This window comes from Pangasianodon hypophthalmus, chromosome 11 (assembly GCF_027358585.1).
Source record: "Pangasianodon hypophthalmus isolate fPanHyp1 chromosome 11, fPanHyp1.pri, whole genome shotgun sequence".
NCBI classification, from domain to species: Eukaryota; Metazoa; Chordata; class Actinopteri; order Siluriformes; family Pangasiidae; genus Pangasianodon; species Pangasianodon hypophthalmus.
The window spans coordinates 22,611,479-22,636,017 of record NC_069720.1 but is presented as its reverse complement, the minus strand read 5'-3'; the positions used below and the strand labels follow the sequence as shown (position 1 = coordinate 22,636,017).

Genomic DNA, 24,539 nt, shown 5'->3' with positions numbered 1-24,539 from the left:
GTATCTTTGCCAAACTTATTGCTCATTTACTAAAAAGTGAAACATTGTTCCTCTGAGAGGCTTACTCTTTGATGTCTGATTTCAAATGCCTTCCATTCCTTTCTAGGATGTATGAGATGTGCATTATCATTGGCAAGTCTGTTGCTATTCTGGCCGTACAGCGTGCCTGAGCTCACAGATGGCTTCAACCCCGACAGGGGCCTGATATATGTCTCCACATATCTTTTTCCATGCATGCTTCTCTCTCCATCGGTCTGTCAGCCATTTTATCTTTATACTCTAATACAAATGTGGCATATCTGCCTTTCATTTTAACCACTGCTCAATTTGCAATCAGCCTCAGCTCTGAGGTGGTAGTCATGTAATACTTTCAGATGCATTATCCTATATCACAGGAGTACAGAGCCAATATTAGCATGCTACCCTAAAGTAATAAAGCTCGGTTGGCCGCTGCTGCTTGATTTCCCTTGGCTTAAATTTCAGCCATGCTCAGAGAGTGGTTCAGCCCCTCTCGCCATATGACACGTGGCTTTCTTTATTGAATCCTTGCCATTTCCACTGAAACGCCAACTTGATATGTTGAAATGAGGCTATATGAATATGACTGCTGGGTGTTTCTCAGTAGAGTCAATTATAAGCAGTAAAGCCAGCTTCTGGGTTGCTCAGTGGCTCTCCCTATGCTTTGTCAGTCTAAATCTGAGGCTTAGACTTCAACCCACAAGGGCAGAGAGGTGCACCAAAGAGGATTAACAAAGGAAAGAGGCCAAACTGGGTTCATACTCTTTGACAATCTTCAAAGTGCACCCTTCTAAAGATTCCTCCAGCTTCACTTAATGTCCAGTTCTACTTTCAAGCTGTACAATATTAGCAGTAACAGCCACACCCCCATATCGTTCTCCACTGCCAAAAAAAGACTTCACAGATAATGTGTTCAGCCCTTCTCTGTGCTGTAGGGCAAGAGAGAGTAAGCGTGCAGGGAGAAAGGGAAAAGAGACAGACAGTAGGAGGGAGGACAGAGAATTACATGTCTTTGTCAGGCAGCCTACTGTAGATCTTGTTGGAGTGGCTCTGTTAGTGCTCTAGTGTTATTTGCATTAGCAAAAGAGAATGGAAAGTAGTTCCATCAGGCTAATAACATCTGATTATGCACAATTTTGATTACCAGTGTCAGAAAATGAGCTTGTCTGTCTGTAACTTGGGAACCGAATATGGATCTTTTGACCACTTTTCTGGCCACAAGCTTCAGAATCGTGAAGGCTGCAGTCTGCTCTCCGCACTTCTGTGTATTCACCTCTCCCAGCTGGAAAACAAACTTACAAGTACCGTGACACTATGAGGTTTCCATGGCAAGATGTTGTCACTGCATTAAAAGAATTTCAGGGCAAGAGTTTTGTTTAAAGTACCAGATTCTCTAGTGAAAGTTAGAAGTCTGGCTTACAGGGATATTTAGGACACAGTAATACCACAAGGTCACTGTGAAATATGAATTGAAATGGTTTAGCACATTTGCGGTTCCTTGTTAAGGTTCTGGGCTAGTAATCAGGGGATCATGAGTTCTAATCTTAGAACCACTCTTGGGCCCTTGAGCAAATCAGTTCAGCCTTAACCACTTAGCACTGTGTTTGGAATATATGCTGTCTCAAAATAGTTGTAAATTGCTTTGGATAAAATTATTTGCTAACAGCATGTGACTCAAATATCCCTGTACATTAGTGCAAGAGTCCAAAAACGAATCAGTATTTTCCTTCAGATCTTCCAGGGGTGGGGGTGGGTGGGGACCTTCTTATGATGGAAACCCTCCGTATGGTGGAAATTAAAAAAAAAACATCCTAACATTATCCATTGCCTCATCACTGGCAGCTCAACAAACCCCAGTCTATTTCCTACAGCCCCTTGGGTGTCTTACTCTCCTAAGTTCAGAGGTATGAGTACTGTCTCCGCTCCCATTTGCTTTAATACAGCTCACAGAAAACAGGAGATGAGATAGAACAATCTCATCACAGCAGGAGCTCTCCCTCTCACTCCCTCTCACTCCCTCTCAGATCCTAATGACACCAGGTTCATGCTCAGTGCCAAAAGACAGAGAAAAGGCAAAATCAAGCCGAGATCTTTATTAAAGGGTTTGTCACAGATAGTTATTGAGCACTGACACTGCCACTACAATCAAGCTCAGCTGATGTGAAGTTTATGGGTACATATGCAATTGGCGATGAAAGTGTTAACTTGGATTATCCTTCGTTTAGCGCTAGAACTGGGTGAAACTTGAGTTCAACAGACAGCTGGATCCGAAACGCTTTAATGCAGCTGGTTGCATAAACATAAGCTGTGGCTCAGGTGTGTAAAATCAGGTCACCCCGATATATTGTAGCTCTGTTAGCAGGGTTGCTCCTGGCTCTGCTTGGCGCTTTTAACAAGGCTAGTGTAACACAGGCTTCAAGTGGGACAGAGCAGAAGTGAACAAAATTCTGCTTATAACTCATTACATGTGAGGCTTTGTGGAGAAAGCGTGTGTATGAGAGTTTATGCACATGCACCTGTCTGTGTTTGTTCAGAAAGACAATGCATGCTGAAATGAGCGTACGGCTCATGCCTCAGTGAGCACAGAGAACACCGTCTCCATGTAAACCTGTGACCCAACACGTTCCTATTAGCATGCTCTCTGTGTGCATGCAGAGCGTGATACAACACCAGTATCTGTTGACTCCATATACACTTCTTCATTTTCTTTCAATTCTCCTTTTGTTCAATTCTCACTTCAATGAAAGATGCGACATCTCATCTGCTCATGGCCCCTGACCCTTTCTGAAGATTTTTACTGATTTAAATAGATCTATAAGTAGCATTATGCACATATATCAGAAGTTTCCTCAGTATGGAACTCCATGCTAAGATGAACCCTTAAGATTGGTAATTGGTTCTCAGTGTAATCCACATCATATAGGATTTTAATCTGACATAACCGTTCTTCATTAAAACTACTTTAATGAATGCAGCAGTGTAATGATGGGTATGATAATGTGTGCGATCCTCCAGAAGAAATTCTAGACTCTGTTGGTATCTTTTTTTTTTTTTTTAAACTTCTTTGAATAAGGACTGAAGCCCTCTGCACATAGACTGTTTATCTGTGCATGTTTAACATTGTAGCTGACCATTTTCTGTGAATGTACTGTTTGTGTGAGATGGAAGTTGAGGGTTAAAGAAGATATAAGTAACCAGCTGCTGATGCTTCAGTGTTAGATGCAGAGAGAGAGAGAGAGAGAGAGAGAGAGAGGGATGCAAAAAGGAATCAGTCAGGCTACTGCATTGTGCTAGCCGCTGATCAGATCCTCTGTTTAGTTGTGTGTGTTTAGCTTTGTTTCTTCTCTGATTGTGTTCTCTGTGTGGATTGTGGAGGTAATTGCGGGTGGAGCACTGCGGGGAGTTACCGTGCATGCTGAGACGTTTGCCTCCCAGCTTTTGTCTCTCTGGCTCCGAGATTCAAATATTAAACAGAGGCGATTGGAGCTATGTTGATGTGCATAAATTAGAACCACAATGTCTTCTCAGAACCTCTGTGACTGTGTGGAGACACTGTAAGTTTTGGCTTTGTCAGCCTTTTATATGTGTATACATGCAATATATGCAAGTTCTAATTCATGGTATCCACTTACATGTAGTCATGGGCATGACTGATTAAGTACTGTATTAATAATTAATAATTCACCCTTTTGCCCAAAGTGTATGACCAAATGCCATTGCGTTTTCCTCATTGAATGAAAACAAGATACAAATGTCAGTCAATTGTATGATTTTTTTTTTCTTTTTGCAAAAGTCAAGACAAAAACTTTTTCTCCCTCATTTGTGTACACTCATTTTGCAAAGGTGATTATACCGCAGAAATATTAAAGGCACCTTGTTTGCAAGAGGGCGCCACTGTTGTCACACACACAGTGCCAGATGGACCCCAGATGCCATCATACTCCTTAATTGTTTGTTAACATTAGCAACCTTTGGACCACTTTGACCATTTTGGGCTGAAATGCTTCATCTTCTTGGAAACAATTACTGCTGTTCTGCAATAGTGTCTGTCTTGTTAGGCTAATGTAATACTAGCTAAATAGACATGACACCTCAACAAAGTCATAGAAATTGTATGCAATGTAATACATATGTTCATTAGAGGAATGTTATCATTAATGTCCTTTCTTATGGAGCCAACATTAACTGAGCCAGTGCACAACAAAGGAGAAAGGCGTAGTAAACCCCGTAATGGTGGTATCTGATATCTGGTATTTTATTTAAGAATTAATTTATATTTAGGAACCTATTGGACAGTCACCACTCTGCCTAGCGGTCATTAGCCAAAAGTAAGGAAGGCATTAGTCAGAGATGCAACCTGGAGACCAAGGGTAGCGCTCAACATGATGTTACCACCACCATGCTTCATAGGGATAGGGTTCACATGGGGGTAATGAGCAATGTAGCACTTTACAATGTAGCCAAACAGTTCAGTTTTGGTCTCATCAGACCTGAGTACCTTTTCCACAAGTTTGTGGATTTTCAAACTTCAAATGGGATTTCATATGACTTGCCACTCTTCTGTAAAGCCCAGTTTTGTGTTGTGCCTTGGCTATGGTTGACTTGTGTACAGCTTCTATCATCTGGGATGTGGCTCTCTCCAGAGGTTTCCTTGGCAACTTGGTCACTGACATTTGGTGGACAGGGTCCCCCAGGCAGAGGTGCAGTTATGCCATATTTTTACATTTCAATAATGGATTTAATGATGCTTTGCTGGATGTTCTAAGGTCTATTTTATTTTATTTTATTTTATTTTAAACCTCGTTTTATTATCTTCCAGAACTTCCCGTCCTGGACTTGTTTAGATGCTTGTTTTGTTTGGACTTGGTCTTCATGATGCTGTTTAGATATGTTCTCTAACAACCTCTGGGGCCTTCCAGGAACAGGTGGATTTATAATGAGTTCATGTGATATTAATTACACACAAATGGACTCCATTCAGCTAATTATGTGGCTCATTTAGGTGTTTTATAGCAGTGGGGTGAATGTTTGATTTATAAATATTTTTGTTGATTATATTTAATTTTGCTCCCACTTTAATATTATGGCCTATTTTGTATGGATTCATGGCACATGCTCTCAATTAAAGTGCGTTTCAGTTCCTGGCTGTAAAATGTGGGAATATTAAAGGCTGAGAGAATATTTATGCACAGTACTCTGTATCTATTTAAAATTTACTTACTGTGGTATACTGTATCATTATACAGGTTATATTGACTTTTTCTTTTATTATTCAACCTGATGTTTTAGTTTGCACATTGTCCTGAACTGTTTTATGCCCCTTTTATACCACACCTGACATGTCAGGACTGTTAGAATTACCTCATAAGAAAAACTAACAGGTGTGTGAGCTGTAGATATGAAGCTATGCAGAACAGGTATTGAAACCCCTGCAGTGACTTATAAGGTCACAGTTAAACAATTCACTGTAAGTGTTTTCCTTTACAGTCCTCCTGGGCTTTATGATAATAGTTACACAGTTCCCATGGGACTAGATTCTTCTTCTGTCTGCTTACATGGATTGAAATGTGTGAAGTCAGTAGTCCTTCCAAAGGTCACTAAGGGAGTTCTCCAAATGATTATACCTCACCCAAGCACTCCTAATATACAGACCCATACTATTCAGTTACAGCATTTTCCCTGTTCACTTCCTCAATTGATTTAAATCAATAAGTTCAATCCAATCTCTGGCCTGTCGCTGATATGGAATACAGCACAATGTAGTGCTTCCATTATTCCTAGGTGCAGTATTGCATATGAGCTGCAGTTCTGTTGATTAGCTTTTCATACAATATTAATAGCTTTTAAATGTTTGTTTTTCCCGTTTTATTCTGTGCAGATTTATGGGAGAAATTCCTTGTGGCAATATCAGTATGTGTTTGATGTATTTGATAACAGTAGATAATGAAATGGTAAATCTAGTTTTCAATTTAAGTAATTATCATTACTAATGGCATTTGTGTTTTTATTATTTATGAGGCGCAGCACTGCTTCCTAACTAATTATGCGTATGCATTCACACATAACATGTTATTGTGATAAATCCATGCGTACTTGGTGTAAGGTTCTTCTGCTCCATCTGTCTTGTCTTTCACATGGCATACATTACATGTGTACGTGATATCTGCTTTCTTTTTGTAGTCTCTGATCTGAAGCCTGGTGAATGTTCAGTTTACAATAACTGTGTGTGCAAGTAGACTGTATACAGCATGATGCACGGGTGCACAAGTGAGTAGCCTGTACACCTGAGAAATACACATTTTTTTTGTGTGTGTGTGTCCATATTAGTTTTTTATTCATACTTTCCTAGGCAGACAGGTAAGTTCAACAATCATGAAAAGGAAAAAAATTGGTTTGTAGCTATGTTTAAACCTAATGCGATTCATGGTTGTGATGCACCACACACATCAGTGCTGCACCACACACATCGCCTGCTGCACCACACACATCGCCTGCTGCACCACACACATCACCTGCTGCACCACACACATCGCCTGCTGCATCACACACATCGCCTGCTGCACCACACACATCACCTGCTGCACCACACATCGCCTGCTGCACCACACACATCGCCTGCTGCACCACACACATCGCCTGCTGCACCACACACATCACCTGCTGCACTACATACATTGGCTGAGACGCGATCTGGCTGATGGTAAAAAGTTTTTTGCTTGTTAGATTAATTAGCATGCAGAGATGACAGACAGTCTTTTCTGAATCAGGAATGAGTAAGTGAAAACACTGATGAAACCGAGCTAAATGAAGTCCAACTCAAAGCCATCATATAACTCTCCTGATTACTACACACAATCACCTCATAGCCAAACATGTCGAGAGAAAATAGACGAAAGCCAGACTTGACAAAATATCTTTTATGTGCAGTGTGAGGACTGACTTTTTATCAAAACACAATTTGCTGCATTACAACCTTTTTCAGAAGAGCATAATGATCATTCCTTTCCCTGAATCTGCGTTATAGCTCACCATACGTTATTACATTACTTTAGCTAGCATTTTAAGCCTAATTAATCAGGTCTCAAAACATGGGACTGGGCAGCACACTTACAGTGGGTTAACTGTCACTTGTGTGTTTCTCTCTGTCTCAGTGTGTGTAAATGGGGTATGATGTGAAGGGGTTGCCATATCATTCAGAAGGACATAGGAGAAGCATAGGTGCATGTCTTTTTAATTGCTTTTTCTGCGAGTGCGGGAGCAGTCTCCGCACAAACACATGCACATGTCTTTCACACAGCAAACTGATGGGTAATTTGTGTCACATCAGAGCATCCATGACCTTCACTGAAGTCTAATATTAAATCTAATTGCAGTGAGGTAGTGGAAGAGCTAAAAGTAATCATTAGTTTTGCTTTGTGAACCTGGGACATCTGGATGGACTTGTTTGATTTAATGATGCCGTACAGCACTGTGACACAGAGATGGACGTGAGGGTAGAAACTTATCACTTATAGCTCTTTATTATATTAGAAATGTCCATATTATGAGAATAGTTGACTATGGTAATGTATTTATGGTAATTACTTCTCAATTGTAAAGTTGTCAGTGTTGAAAGTTTACACATAGTGAGGGAGTGTCACTAATTATTACATAAAGTAGCTCATAATACTATTTTAATAACTATTTTACCAACTAAGTAGTGAAGCTGCACTGATAAACACTGTGCTTCATTTTCTTAATAAACAATATATATTATAATCCATCATATTATGAACCGCTTCTTCTGTGTTGGGAAGACAAATGACTTAAGGAGGTTACTGGCTAACAATACCAAATTGCTTGCAAGAAAAAAACTATTTGTCATCTCTTTTGGTTTTAGTAATTATTTGTCATTAGCAGAAGAGGTAACATAAATCATTCGGACTTACAGTTCCACAGACTACCTCAAAAGTGTGTCAACATTTTATGCAAGATTAATCACTACTTATAAAAGATAACAATCATATTTTATGAAACGACCTCCACAGAGACTTTTATCACCCTTTTATTGCAGCCACAACATATATTCATATTCATTAACCTATAAGTGTTGCACAAGTAGCACTGTGTAGATATTTCTCTCATTAAAATGTTAAATTAAATATGGACTTTCTTCATTTTATTACATAACATCAGGAAGAGAGAGCGAGACTGTGGAAGAATGGTAATAATAGCTGACCTTTCACAAAATGCACAAAGCATCTGCCATTATCACCTACGCCAAAAGTCTCATTAGAGATTATGAGCTAAAAGAGTTTCCTCATCTCTCTCTGTTGCTCTGTTTTGACACCATTAGTTTAAGTTTATTCTAAAAAAAAAAAAAAAAAAAAAACATACAGTTTGACCTTGAATTCTCCTTCATGCTAATCTGATTTTTTTTTTTTTAAATTAGTAACACAAAATGCTTAGCAGGAGCAGGCCTGAATGGTACAGAAGAGAGAAGCACCTTCTCACTCAGCTCTTGGCCAGGGGTTAGCTCATAGGTCAAGTGAGAAAACAAGTATTTGTACTGTGTAAATGTCAATCTCTGGGTAATAGATTGGATCACAGAAAAGGCCTTTTGGCAGCTCACCTGTGGTTAACCAGAGAGCAGGACTCCCTTATTGTCTTTTCACAGCTCTGATAGATGTTTAGCACCCATAAACACTGTTGTAATCACTGTATAATGAGCTTGCACTGCACAGAAAGATTTTCTTTTCTTTTTGTGGTACACTGCAATATCCGGCATATTAAGACATGAATTGTGTTAGATTTTTAAAAAAGGATATTGAATTGAATGAGGTTGATACCAGAGATACCAATATCTACATTTTAGCCGGCAATTACAATTTGTGACTCCTTAATACTGCGATGTGGGAGACACCCGAAAGCATGTCCTTCTAAATAAAAAAAAATAATCATTTTAAGTGACTTTAAGTGTCATAATGAAAGAATCAAATGTTTTTTCCAGCTCAAAATAAAAATTCTTGCATGTGCTTTTGTATTTATTTAAATGGTTAATACTTATATGTTATGAGTAAAATGAGATAGAGGCCTAATTGCAGACTGGACAATTGTATTATTTTTAGAAAGATTATGCTTTCAGCTGGTTAGATAAAATACACTTTTTTTTTTTAAATATACTTCTCTGCCTGCTAGAATTTTCTTATTAGTAATATTAGCACCACTGTATTGATGATAATGTTTTCTTGCTGTGATGGGACAGATATGCATATGCCAAGACAGTAAAATAATTACTATTTCGTATATTTTATATCACACCAAACAGAACAAGTGTAAGGAAAATTTTTCTGAAATTCAGTTGATTCTAGTGTGATTGTGGAAGTGCTGTTCTCAGATCCATTATTGCAGTCTGTAAAAGAGCAGGACAGGGCTGGGTGAAAACAGCGATATTGTGAAGAGGAAAAGCAGCAGAAGAGCATATGTTTTGTTGACACGCACTTCCTGTTTACCAGGAAGGCCATGTCTGCTCGTGAAAGGAAGCTAGTGCTCGTCATGCAGCCGGATGTAATGTAATATGGCATAAAAGATTTCATTTTTAGGACAGAGGCCTCAGTAAGAATGGTTTATGGGGTTTTGAGTGGGTTGATCTTTTTAAATATTCAGCTTCAATGAAATATGGAGCATGACTCTAGGCTGTTTTGAATTCGTAAGTACGTTTCACAAGGCTGGATGTGCATACTGAGACCTGTCGAATTCAGCACAGCTAAGAGAACAGCCTGGTGACTCAACGAGGCAGCATGCAGCCTGACTCAGAACGAGTGCGGTGGTGGAGGGGGCATCAGCGAGGCTCAGTACTTCAAAAGAGACAATAATTCTTTTTGAACCCTTGTGTTGGGGTGAAACACAATGCTCCTAATCTGAATTTTTTCTCAGCACATTGTGAGTGTGTTAGATATGATCAATGTAGTGTCCTTTAGATCTTACAACTTGCACTTTCTTTCTTTTATGTGATGACAGTATTGCAGCACCCTGTCTCACAGCGTGAAATCTTTCTTGCTGCAACTGAAGAAGGCCAAGCTGCCTGCATGGTCCATACCCGCTGAGCTGATTTACCAGGAATAATAAATTACTTCTGCTGTTGACGGCCCATCTTCAAATTTCAGGAAATAGGTAGCAGAAATATCAGATCTGTTCAACCTACATCTGCTTTGTGGGGTTTAGGGAGACGGGCAGTTCTGCTTTGGCTTGGATGGAGCCTCTTTTCCAAGCTGGAAAGAAATGTAAACAGAAGCCTGAAACAAAGAATCCAGCATACAGAGCTGCTGAGGTGGCATGTTGTTTATTTTTCTAATAAGGTTTGGCCATGGTTTAAGCTTCTCGTGGCCATGAATTAATATATTAAGGCCATGGTCTTGTAAAGTTAAGATGTTGGACTACTGATTGGAAGGTCATGAGTTCAAACCCCAGCACCACCAAGCTGCCACTGTTGAGCCCCTGAGCAAGGCACTTAACCCTCAACTGCTATGTATAAATGAGAGAAATGTAAGTCGCTCTGGATAAGGACGTCTGCCAAATGCCATAAACGTAAAATCTATTTTGTGGCTATGAGATGTTTAACTTGTGTCAAATATTGTATGTTAAAATGAATAAGACAGAAATCAATTGCCTTAGACAATTGTGGCCACAGAAACCTAAGCATGAAGATGGAATGACACATAAAGACATACTAGAGTCTTTGGCTTTGTGACATTGATATCATTAGTCCATGTCACCTTAAAAGAATTCTTAAAATGAATAGACTTGTTTGACCTTTCCCACCAAATAATTAACTGGAGGACACATATGAAGTACGGCTTTCCACAATATATTAAATCGTGGGCTCAAGTTTCACAATTCATGGCCACGACTTTGGTATCTGATGGTAACGATATAATAATTTGTGTCCGGAAGATACTTTGTTTGTGGCCTCGAAATATTAACTCATCGCCTTAATATATGAGTGAGACAGAAATCAATGAATCAAAATAACCATTGTTTTACCTCAGAGGCTCCGGAGCAGTATGATTCATTGTATGGTTAGATTGCAAATCAGTTTTTATGGAGTATGTCTAAAATTGTATGATTTTTAAAGCTGTAGAACCACATTACAAACTGCACCTCTAAGAGTAAAAAATATAAAAACGCTTTCCTTTCATAATAGGATTAAATATGGCATAGCATTTTTCAACCTGCATTGTAATTTTATCAAAAGGATTGTTAATGCATCTCCCTCTGTACAATAATGTTTGAAACTTTAAGCAAGACATCAGTCATGGATGAAATGTTTGCTTTTGCCAGCAGGCATGAGCTACGCTTAGCCAACGGTCATTTTGCTCACTGGCCCAGCTCTGTGCTTGTGTCACTGAGCGTTCATTTATTACAAGCCAGTCAGATCAGTGCCATCACCTCGTCCTTCAGTCCTGAGCATGGATAACTGACAGACAGCCCACTGTCTACACCCCTCCGCTCAGTCAGCCTCTCCCTCTTCCCGTCTGCAGCTCATCAGTCTGTCTGCTCATTAACCTAAAAGACTGTGATGAGGGAGTGAAAGAGAGGAAGATTGTGTGTGCGCACGTGTGTGTATGCGTGTGAGTATGAGTATGAGTATGAATGTGGTGGTTGGGGAATAGAACAGAGATGGATGATACATGGAAAGAGGCAAGTGAGATGGAAGAAATACGTCAGGTAGAAATAAATATTAATGCGTCAAGGAGAATAATTACCAGGCTCCTGTACCAACATGAGCTCTGTGGGTTCAGACATACATCCTGGAGCTTTCATTTTTCTACAGCCACATCAGGAAATGAGGGAAAGGGGAAAAGAGATCCTGCTGAGGAAGAGTCTCAAGCCAAATGGTTATCATGTATTTATAAACCCCAGTGTCTACCAAAATCAATATTTAAATTTCATCTGGTCCGACTCACTGCTGCTCAAAGGACTTGCTGCTCAAGCTCAGCTGGCTCAGCCTCTATAACCTTTCTGTCTTAGTAAACATCAGGATCAATCTTTTTTCTCTCATGTGATTTGTTTTCCGCTGTCACGTTTACACAAAAGCATCAGATATGTTCACTATTTTCTCTCATCGCCATCAGATTGCTACAATAGGCTTCTGTCCTTATTGTCTGCATTATCTAGATTATCTTGATCATCCAGCCTGTATAACTTATTTGGTTGTAAATAAACCTGCTTATATCTGATCCAGGATTGTAGCTGTGATGTCTGGTCTTGTGAATGTTTATCTCTTGGCTTCTCTGTCCTCAGCAAGGCTGTACTGGATTCCTAAGCTATTGATTTTTGCTTTTCTTTGTGACCGATCATCTGCAAACAAATATCATCTCTGAAACTCGCAACTTACTGTCATAGGTGCAAGTGAGCATTGAGCAGAAACCGGGACAGTTTAAAGTGAACAAAGGACAGTTCCTGTGAAAAAAGTGACTGAAATAGGGCCATCCTCAAGCCATTAACTCTCATGTAACAGTGATTAGTAGCTGACTGACTGGAGAGAAGAGGAGAGAAGAGGTAGATCTGTAAGAGGTGTGCATTTCTGAATGGCTGCTTGTCTGTGTTGTATGGAAACAGTCGATCTAACTGTTTATGGCTCTGCGTGGGCCATGTTGCAGTAGCCGTGATTAGCTTTTAGAGCCTCTGCTCAATAGCAATCCCCGAGTGTTTTGTAGTCTGACTAATCTCATTGCTCTTTACTTAGTTGTGGTGGTTTACAATTTGATTCAGTGTGCTGTAATTAATACCATGCTGTTGATGGCTACACTGCTTTTCAGCTCAGAATTCAGATGAAAAATTGAGTGCTTGTTTTATGACCCAAATTATTCTCTTGATTTTAAAGCCCCTGGCAACATGGGTTTGGATGTTTTTAAAAAATCTTTGTGATCCTTAATAAGCATTTACCAGTGGTAGATTGAATAAATATACATTCCTATTTATGATTTATTTATTAGTAAACGCTACAAAAGTCCTACTTCATGCATGATCAGAACTGTGTAGGCATCTCTCAGCAGCATCTTCCAGGTATAACATGCCAGTAGTAGAAGAGTTTGTAGAAATGATTTCCACCGCACTTTTAATTTTACATGCAAGTCATGAACAGTGCATGGTGTGCTCATGTATTTTGTACATATTTCTTGTGGCACTATGCTAACAGAAAGCTGCAAAAATCAGGTACAATTGTGGTTTGTGTTCACTCCACTGCTTCTTCCACTTCTTGCTAGTTTAAAAAGCTACGTTAATCAACAGAGAACGGCACTGCAACATGCAGAAGCAGCACACATATCACATCTGGTTTATAAAGTGGTTTACAATAAGCTTTACTGTCCTCTGATTTACAGTGCACTATATAATTATACACCCTCTTAAACATTTCCACATTTTGTAGTGTTACAACTGAAATGGATTTAATTGGGATTATTGTCAGGAGAACATGATCAGCATCATGGAGATCAAGAAGCTATCCAAACAAGACTGGCACAAAGTTCTCAGTCAAAGGTCAAGTATCAAAGTATCACTCTGCCTAGAGGAGGCTGTTCAAAAAAAAATAAATAAAATGTTAGTAACAGGGTAAAGAGGGGATTAGTCAGAGAAGCAACCAAGTCAAAGGTAACTCTGAAGGAGCTTTAAAGATCCACAGCTTAGATGGGAGAAGCTGTTCACAGCTTTAGACAGCCATAGCCCAAACACTCCACAAAGCTAGTTTTTACAGGTGTTCGGAAGAAAGGCATGATTTAAAAAAAAAAAAAAAAAAAAAAAAAAAAAAAAAAACATATGAAATCTTGTTTGGATTTTTCCAAAAGGGAAAAAAGAATTCGCTACTTTTGGGAGAAACCCAACATTGCTCAGCACTCTGGGGACACCATCCCACAGATGGTGGTGTTGGGAAACTGGTCAGGAGTAGGAGTGAATGTAAGGTCAGGGTACAGGGCAATCCTAGAAGATAACTTGTTCTAGCCTGCAAGATACTTCAGACTGGGAAGGCGTTCCCCTTCCAACAGAAAGACCCTAAGTGTGCTGCCAAAGCTACACTGGAGTGGTTGAATAACAAAGAACCTGAATGTGTTGGAGTGGCCCAGTAAAAGCCCACACATCAATCCAGTTGAGAATCTGTGACAAGAAAATTGCTGCTCACCAAAAGTCTCCAATCTCATCCAATCTGAAAGGGCTTGAACAATTTTGCCATTTTGATCATTTTAACCACCAGATGAACTGATTAGTTTTTGGAAATGATCCAAAAAGGGTCAAGGTCACTACAAGGTCAAATGTCTGAAATAGGTTTTCTTCATTAGCTTCCTTCCTGTTTGTCATACAAAGATGTTACTTACACATTCATGCTCAGGAAGTCAATGCCCACTTTCTCGCTACTTACGATTTTTGCCGTCTGTCCATCCATCTGAGATTATCGGCTTAAGGTCACAGCAAGGTCAAATGTCTGAAATATATTTTTTTCAATAGCTTCCTTTCTGTTTCAAGTATATTTTAAGGTTTTTTTTTTTCTTTTTCTTCAGGCATACAAATTCATAACAAAAAGGACTAGACTGTGGTGAAGACATCCCCATCAGTTGTTTAAACACAACTCTACATCTTTTTATCTTTTAATACATTATTTTTATCACTTTGCGTGATTCTGTGTTATAATAAGGAATTGTGTTGATTATATTGTCTAAATAATAAAAATTCTTATAGCTCCAGATGTTTTATCTGAAAGTCCTTAAACACCTTATCAGGTACATTTTATTCCATTCTCCCTCAAGCTCCTTATCCCCTAAATAAACATCATTTGCTGACATTTTCTTTTCTCCCTGGGTTCAAGTAAGCATTAATGCATTTTAATTTCTAATTAATTTTAGCACGGAGCTGAATGCTTTGGGATTAGAACTCCCCACTGCAGCTTTTTGTTAAGGACTCAATACAACCACAGCATCACGACCACAAAGAGCTGTCTATTAGACACAGACAAGCAATGTGTGCATGTGGGTGCTTTCTCAGAGTCTTACGCCCCCCTAGGGAGTTAGAGGGGAACCCCGTAAATTATGCTGTTTATGCATCCACAGCATTTTTTATTCCCTTTCTGTGTTTCCACACAGCCAACATGGTGTCAAGTTCACAATGAGAATCCCACAAAATCCCAGTACAGCAGCAGGATGCACTTTGATATGAGTCACAATAACCCCAGCAGGCATCAGGGCTCCTGCACAAACCTGGGCGAATAGTACCGCTCCAACCTCAGCCCTCTCCACGCCCTCACCTATTCACACTTTCAATTCCGTCTAATTGGGTTCCATCCTTAATTATCAGGAGGTGGGGAAGTATAAATATGTGTTTTATGTGATGTAGTGTGGTGAGAGGAGCGGTCATGGATGTGCTATGGCAGTGATAATGTGCTTAATTACTGCTTAACTCACATGGACATGGGGAAAATGTTCAGGCCATCGCTCTGGTAGTCCTCTGTCTGACAGTAATGCCTCCTCCTCTGCCAGATTTATCACCACTTTGTATCATTAATGTCTTTTTCCCCTCTTTCACCCTTTTATTTTTGTGCTGGGGATTAGACCAAGCACATGTGTGCGCACACACAAATTCACTGGTTCCCTCATGCACTCAAACATACTGTCCTGTCTCATTTTTAGGCATCAATTAAGGTTTTATTTATCACTGGTGGTTCAGGTTCAATACACCCGCCTACAGAATTAGCTCTGAACCTCCCCAACCTTGTCACCCTGTGTCACCCCCCCTCTTTTTTATTGCCTAAATGTAGATAAACGAGTGTGCTGAGACTTCACAGAGAGCGAAAATGAGAGGTCCGGCAGGAGAGCCCGATCATTAAGCTAGATTTAGTCATCAAGCGGTAGCATTACATCATCCTGCATTGCTTCACTGCTGGCTTTTGTGACACACTTTTCCCCATTTTGCTGCTGTTCTTTTCCATCTAAATACCATGTTTTGGCTTTAGACCATGTATAGATTTTTTAGCGCTAAAGAAATTAGAATAACATTAAGAAGTGAGTAGTGCTTATGTAACTTTTTACCGATCCAATAGCACATTTTTTAACAGTGAGTTCAGTATCTGCGACTGTGCTGTCATAGTTTCACCCACTTTTCAACTCTGCTAATTAAAAAAAGTACTCGAGTCATTCTGGTATCATAGACTCCCACTGAACTGACACTCACTGTTCCCATCATCTCCAGTCACACCATTCACCATGTTTAACTCCATTATGGCCATGGTCCAAGGAAGGACGAATCAGATAATCACTCCTAATAACTATATGTATAAAATAGCGGGCATGGGGGATGGTTATTGCATTGTGCTGAGGCGCCCTTGCATTGTTAGAAATGGGACAGGCTATGTCACTGCTATTCGTAAGCCTTCCCGTGTACCAGCTCATTAGACTGATCAAGCGTCCATGTCGACTGTCACGTTCTGTTGAGCTGCCTGCCAAACTTTTGGGGGAGGGAGTTGTGAGCGAAAGAGATGAAAAGTCATCTTCTCGCAAGAGCCTCTGTGCAAATGCAAATTGAGAAAATGATCTCACAAGTCAGAAATCTGTTTTGCGCTCCTGTTCTATTTGGAGAGAGAAATGAGTGTCGGCTAGCTGGCACCGGACGTGAGCAAAATTCTGTAAGCACTAAGCTGAGTGGCACACACGCTGATAAAAGGCAAGAGTGACATCCATAATGCCAGAACACACTGTGTGGGAGAACTGCCATCTTAACTCTCCCAAAGAGACTGAATGAATATGAATGGCTTAAAGGATGGATGTAAGGAAGGATGGTATCATTGGTCAGTGTGATTGATAGGTGAATCAGATCAGGTTAAGATCGATCTGACCCAAATGACAGCTTTTATAAAATTCTAACTGAAAACAGGAGAGACCCCCAGACAGAATTACTTTTTTTTTTTTTTTTAAATCCTTAGTCATCCTTCAGTCATCATCGTCCCCACAGCACAAGCTTAGCCCAGAACAAAACACCACACACTCTTATATAATCATGAATCAGAGTCTCAACCAGTGCTCCTGTCCCTCAAAAGAGAATATTGTCTTGTGATTGTGATACACTATATGGCCAAAAGTTTGTGGTCACCTGACCATCACACCCCAAATTCTTCCCCAAAATGTTGCCACAAAGTTGGAAGTATGAGATTGTATAGAATGTCTCTGTGTGCTGTAGCATTACAATTTCCCTTCCCTGGAACTAAGACACCCAAACCTGATCCAGCATGACAATGCCCCTGTGCACAAAGCGAGCTCCATGAAGACATGGTGTGTGAAGGTTGAAGTGGAAGAACTCGAGTGTCCTGCACAGAGCCCTGACCTCAACCCCACTGAACACCTTTGGGATGAACTGGAACACTGACTGCACACCAAAAATCACGCTCCAAAATCTAGTGGGAAGCCTTCCCAGAAGAGTGGAGGTTATTATAACAGCAAAGGGGGAATAAATCTGGAATGGGATGTTCATCATATGCATATGAATGTGATGGTCAGTTGTCCACATATTTTTGGCCATTTAGTGTATCTAAGTAACTTCCATTCATATACTTTCACTGATTATTGGATGTTAAGATTGTGTATTTCATATTAGACAGTCGACCCACATGAAACAGGATGTTGAGTCATAAATGTGTAATAGTTAGAGTTCAATGTCAGGGTGTATGAGCCTGGGTTAAAAAGTTAAAAATGGGTTATGCATACCCCATACCACAGGTTAATCTGCCTAGTTAATCTAGTTTCAAATTGATTACACAAGGACCTGAAAAGCAGTGAAACTGTCTCTCAGACTGAAAACATTCCTCACATTCTAACTAATGCATCCTCAGTGTCTTCTGACTGGCAAGCAATGAGCATTCCTCTCAAGATCCTTGTCCAAATGCAGGCTTGATGCAACCTTATATTCCAGTGTTCAGGAGGCAGTGTTTTAAACACACTCATTAAATCATGCTCATCACACAAACACGGGGCCTGGTCAAAGTATCAGAGACAAACGTCAAACAAAATGCAACAAAACAACATTTAAATGATCCAAATGAAATGTTTACAAGAAAGTAAGAAAGAAAAAAGTATGACTAAAGTGTGTGGCCTGAAGCATGGGGCAGAGAGTGCCACGCAGTGACAAACGAGCATGTAGTCATACACACTGGTAATGAGAGAGGAGTGGAATACTTGCAGCTCCATACACAGCCTTAATTATCCTGCTACACAAGTATAGCTCCCTGTATAGCCCGCATAGCATTCATCTCAGAGCTGTGCACAATCCCTACTACTTCATTTGCAATTGAAATGCCATTCAATCATAAATTGATGTAGCTGTCACAGGTAGTTGATGACCTGCTTGTGCAAAGTTTGAGCTTGAAGGGTTAGTTGTAGTTCAGGCCGTGCTGAGTGTCTGTCTGTGGTCATTTGCTATGTCTGTCACAGCAGCGTGGAAAATTATGAGGTCTGATGAGTGTGACCTTCACAGCTTCCTCGGACAGAATTGGAACAGCTCTATAAAACTCTATTAAAAACAGGCAATTTATGTGGTTGTGAGACTCCGGTACTGGAAATTGTGCTTCAGTATTGTTTAGTAGTGTTGTCATTTCCTTTGTCATTTATCAAAGCAGCTGTGATGTTTCACAGCCCCATCCAGATCTGCCCTTGTCGCTTTTTTAATCTGCATCTCAGACAGTAGCTTCAGCCGTGTGATGAGTGATGCGGCCGAGCTGGGAACCGCCACTGATCTGACAACACATCCTCATACTCCGGAAAGCACTGGAGGAAAAACGCTTTACTCCTCTGCTCCGTTCAGAAGCGAGGTCACATTAATATGGATTTCTCTTTCTCACCATCCAAGCTCTCCCCTGCTATCTGTCTGTCTATATCTCCATTTTTGTTTCTTTCTTCCCTTTAAGCCAGATAAAGTTTAAATGCACTCAGCTCAGGGCTGTAATCCATAAGATATGGCAGCTCCTCTTTGCTCTCTAAGATGGGGAGAGGGAGAATGAGGAGAGAGAGGAGAGAATGGAAAGCGCAGACAGGCAGCGAAAGACTTTTTTAAGATGCTGGTGGTCGAGTCAATCAAGCACATCTTTGGCTAATGATCCATGTGGCAGAGTGGAGCACAGGAGTCCAGAGGGCTGGCATTTCTTATCGCTCCCACCACACACGTGAGGGCAGAGCTAATATACTCTTATGAAGAAGACAAGTGGGTTGAGAGACAAAGGCCAGGGTGCATACCTTCCACAGCAAAAGATTTATTCAGTACAAATCAGCCAACTAATAATCTTCTGCTTTTTGTCCGTGTGTGTGTGTGTGAAATTTGAAGGGGAGAGTTTTCCTGTAGGAAAGAGAATGAGTGTTGGTGCAATCCTCTACTTGTACAAGGATGTGCTTCGATTTAATTACGTTAGTGTTGTCCCACAGGTGTCATTTGCATGGCTCGGTGATTGACACCTTCTCTCCTCTTTGGGCTTGCCTCTCATTTGTCTGATGACTCCCCCGGCTTCTCACAGCCAATTTTCTAAAAGCTGCTAACAGGGATAAATACTTTGATGAGAATGCACTCATTTTTTTTTTTACTCCCTCCCTCTCTCTCTCTCTCTCTCTCTCCATCTGTTTTTCTGCCTTTCTCTATCCTGCAGAAAACACAAAGGTACCTCTGCAAAGGTCACGGTCTCGGCAGAATATCAATTTCAGCTTGGTGCGAGCCCCCACTTCCAAGGAGGCTCATTATGAGAGCGAGGCCCATTCATCTGCGGCACAGAGATCAGCCCACCGCCCAGAGAGGGAGCAGGAGAAGGATCGAGTGAGAGAGCGAGAGCGTGAAAAGGAGCAAACTCCCCCCAGCTGCTCAGCTAACGGAGAGACTGACGTGGAGACTCTTCTAGCCCGGCTCCGCGCTCTGTGATGATAACCTCACCTCCATTACCCAATGCTCTTTAACCTCTCCATTCCATATGCATTCAAAGTGGCCCACCATCTCTTTTGCTCTAATGACTACAGTCAAGCACGAGCACACAAACAGAAGAAAAGTCTTAACAGCTAACCTTTCCTTTTACATGTCTCTGGCCTTTTTCTATAACAGACATGTTGTTTTGAAAGAAGTGCTGCCATTGTGCTGGCATTGACCAAATAGTTCAGTTCAAGAAATTTTTGCTTAAGCCTGGAGATTTTTGATGGTTGAGAAGAACACTAAGCTTACACTTCTCAGAATGTATAAAAGGAGACGTGCAGTTGTAGAGAGGTTTGCCTGTGTAATTAACAGGAAAGTTATTCTCTACCACGCAGCAGTACAGTGCTATCAAAATGTTTTGTGAGATCTTAAGCAGCAAAAAGCATTTAAATGCTACAGCACCTTGCTTAGGTACATGTGTGCACTTTGAATATATCCTTTATTCTATGCAAACTCATTAAATATCTTTTCAAAAATAGTTATAGTAATTTTTTAAAATTGTTTTATGTTTTTGTTTATGGAATCGCTCAGCCCCATATGTAGTGATGGTGGGCTCAGAGATGTTGCATCAGCTTTACAGTAATTTGATATATTGACAGCAGATCATACTATAATTATTCATGAGATATCAGCTCTGTAAATTAAAAATATAGTTGGGTTTAGCATTCAATGCATAAAATTAAATCAGGAAATTGGTGCTTTTGCTGCTAACCTACGCCATTTTCTTAAAAGTCTGTTAAATTCCATACAGTCTTCATTTGACACTTGCTCAGGACCAAAAGCTCTGAAAGCAATTTTAGAAAAACCATGAGTAAGTCATGTTGAGTGATGAGTTTTTTAATTACATCTTTTTTTTTTTTTTTTTTTAATATAACCCCCCCTTTTTTTTTTCTTTTCTTTTTTTTTTCCTCTTCCCATTTTCTCCTAATACAGTACTTGCCCACTAGGTCCCACGCACTACCTAGTTTTTGTCCCTTATCATATAGCAGCTAGCCAGCCTGAGAGTGTGAGGGCTAACAAATGATTTCTGTGAGAAAGCCAGCTGCTGTATCATTTCAAACTGCTACTTGTACAATGTTACAGGCTAGCCAACACTCTGAATGATATTCCCTTTTCTGTACATGTGAGTGCATACACACCTCTGATTGGCTAATGCAAGTCTGATCAATGGAGACAGAGAATCGCCATCACTTATACAACATGGCTTTTGTCACCTTAAGACAGTATGAATTCTGGTATTCAGTAACAGTAACTGCTACTACATTTGTATTGCCCAATCCTAACACCAGCTTTATCTTTTTGTTAAACAAAAATATAATATGCATGTTCATTGTTGCGTATGCGTGCTAAAAGGGCTACATAATGTATTAGCTACAGTAAAAGATTATTACACTCTGCATTTACTCAATCTCTCTTAATCTTTGATACATATTTTGTTGTGTAGTCTCTTCTGTGAGTGAATGAATCTTGAAATTAATTGACCTGTAATTCTCTTTCTTGTCAACATGGTATTATCTTGTCTTTTCCTGATTTAATAATAATCTCATGCAGTATCTCTCAAATTGAACATGACACCGGTGATAAATTATGATTTGGATATTCCCTTAAATTTATTAAAAGCTCTGTATTTCTTTTCTAACTTTTATATGTCACACAATTTATTGCATAGACTTTGTGTAAAAGGTTTTTGGTATCATTTACATTAAAGAAACAGAACACTGTTTTGGCTGTGTGTTCAGAAATGGTGAATGTAACTGTGCCCTAGTGGACATCCGCTTATTTTCACACTTTTAAATGAGAATGAAAGAGCTATAAAATTGTGGTGTATGACTTATGCATCAGACCATATACACCACCAAGCATGTCCCCTGGGATTCCAAGTTATTTTCGTTCATTCCAAGAGACCAAGGATTATGGTGTTTTCTCCTTTGACACAGAAACACAGAGAGATTTGCAGAAAGTGTACTGATTTCATGCTCCCCAGACTGGCAGGGGGCAATACTAAAGCAATAGTGGAAAACAAGAAACCCATCGCAATCTCATACACCAACATCACTAGAGCCACATTTAGACGGTAAACCCATGAAAGATTGCATAGATGATTCAAAGTGCACCTCAAGATGATGCAAGATTGTGTGTTCAGTGACATAACCACCCAGTGTTTTTGTTATTGCTTAAAGAATTTGGTGCCTACATTTGTACAAAGCCAGCAGTTGCTGTGCCTTTAGCCAAGCTGCCAGGCACTAAATATAACTCAATGACCTAACTTTAACTGGGTGCTGCCCTGTTCTGCTGGCATTGTTGCCCACACTATGGGCTGGTTCATTAAGGGAAGATTCACTGAGCCTTTTGAAACACGACTAAAATCAGATCCACAGCATGGACATGGATCATGTGTGGAGTTCACCCACATGTTATGCTGTTTTTAGGGATAACTACTTGATCTCTAACTCTGAGAGTCTCAAAAGTGTCAGTCAGTAGCTACAGAAAGGTCCCATGTAACCACATAGAAATTGGAAGGCATAGCCTATTAGCTCTTTTCAGGAAAACCATAATCAGCTGCGAGCCAAGTGAAGCAGCACTGTTCTCAGAATGGAAGGCTGTTAAGTCTGTAAAATATACAACCAAGACTTCAGTGCGTAGATGTTTAAGAAGGAAAGTAATCTGTTTGTTTTTAGAGATAATGATTAAGAAAAGTAAAGGCTAGGACTTTTGCATTAAAAAAAATTAGAAAAATGAAAAAATGGTCAGTGGAAAAATAAATACTGTAAACCATCATTCTCAAAGTGCTGTGAGTCACCTCTGAAATCCTGTGTTAGTAATTCATAGTTATAGCTGTCAGACTCAAATTGGTGGGAGTTTTCAAACATGTACCTCATATACCAGCTCGGATACATCTTATCCCTGAAATTTTGGATACAGCTTCACACAGAAATGCAGGCATCATAACAGAGAAATGGTGCTGGATCATGGATCAAGGTAACATTAGCTCACTAGCCAGATGACCAGCACTTATTAAAGTAGAAGAGTTTTGCTCAATCACCCAATGCTCAGTAACTGTGACAGTCCCATCATTGTACACAGTAATGTAGTAAAGTTTATTATTTATGCATTCTATTTAATGTGTTGAATGCAGTTTGGGACACAGCCCTAAATTCTCACTGAATTGGTTGTACTTGCTTTTGCAGCTGTTGGTTTCTTTCTTCTTCACAGTTTATTCAGTGAGCAGCTCGCAGTTGTATTTTTCTACCATAGAGGGCAAACTTCCCGAGGAACCTTCTCAGTGAGCTGGGTCTGGTGGCCCCAGATGCTACACATACAGTTTAAAGCTGTCTGTTTAAGGTTTCCAGAAAACTTCTTCACATTTGAGTGAGCAGGATCCAGCTTCTGGGTGGGGACCATTAGATCTTGTCTGTTAGCAGATTTCAACTATCCCATATATATCCTATAAGTGTCTATGATGTCCTTGAACTAACATTATGGTGGTATTACGGATCTTTCAGGAAATGGGTTAGATAAGACTTGCTTACTTTAACCCAGTCTTCATTTTGCGTTATGTCCATACATCAATCAGCCGTAACATTAAAACCACCTGCCTAATATTGTGTTGGTCCCTCTTGCTGCCAAAACAGCTCTGACCCATCAAGGCATGGAATCCACAAGACCTCTTCTGCTGTGGGTTTTGGGTTCTGCTGTGGTATCTGGCACCAAGACGTTAGCAGCAGATCCTCTAAGTCCTGTAAGTTGCAGAATGCAGCAGATCGCACTTGTTTGTCCAGCACATCCCACAGATTCTCGATCAAGTTGAGATCTGGGGAATTTGCAGGCCAATTCAACACCTTCAACTCTTTGTCATGTTCCTCAAACCATTCCTGAACAATTTTTACACTGTGGCAGGACACATTATCCTGCTGAAAGAGGCCACTGCCATTAGGGAATACCGTTGCCATGAAGGGGTGTACTTGGTCTGCAACAGTATTTAGGTAGGTGGTACGTGTCAAAATAACACCCACACGAATTCCAGGACCTGAAGTTTGCCAGCAGAACATTGTGCAGAGCAATTGCGCCAGCTTGCCTTCTTCCCATATTGCATCCTGGTGCCATCTCTTCCCCAGGTAAGCGATGCACACGCACCCAGCTGTCCACATGATGTAAAAGAAAACGTGATTTATCGGACCAGGCCACCTTCTTCCATTGCTCTTTGGTCCAGTTCTGATGCTCACGTCCCCATTGTAGGTGCGTTGGCAGTGAACAGGGGTCAACATGGACACTCTGACTGGTCTGTGACTACGCAGCCCCATATGCAGTGAGCTGCGATGCACCTTGTGTTCTGGCACCTTTCTATCATAGCCAGCATTAACTTTTTCAGAAATTTGTCCTACAGTAGCTCTTCTTTCGGATTGGACCAGACAGGCTAGCCTCTGCTCTACACACACATCAGTGAGCCTTGGGCGCCCATGACCCTGTCACCGGTTCACCTGTTGTCCTTCCTTGGACCACTTTTGGTAGGTACTAACCACTGCATACCGGGAACACCCCACAACACCTGTTTTTTTGCAGAT

At 40.4% G+C, this 24,539-nt stretch overlaps 1 protein-coding gene across 3 annotated transcripts in view; it reads left to right on the top strand.

Annotated features, from left to right (window-relative positions):
* Positions 1 to 21,703, top strand: part of diaph3 (diaphanous-related formin 3) — a 324,811-nt gene extending 303,108 nt beyond the window's left edge. For all 3 annotated transcript variants that reach the window (XM_053238349.1, XM_053238350.1, XM_053238348.1), the window contains one exon: positions 19,667 to 21,703. In XM_053238349.1, the coding sequence (XP_053094324.1) occupies positions 19,667 to 19,932 (266 nt within the window). In that variant the 3' untranslated portion in view covers positions 19,933 to 21,703. The remainder of the gene's footprint in view (positions 1 to 19,666) is intronic.
* Positions 21,704 to 24,539: the final 2,836 nt, after the last annotated feature.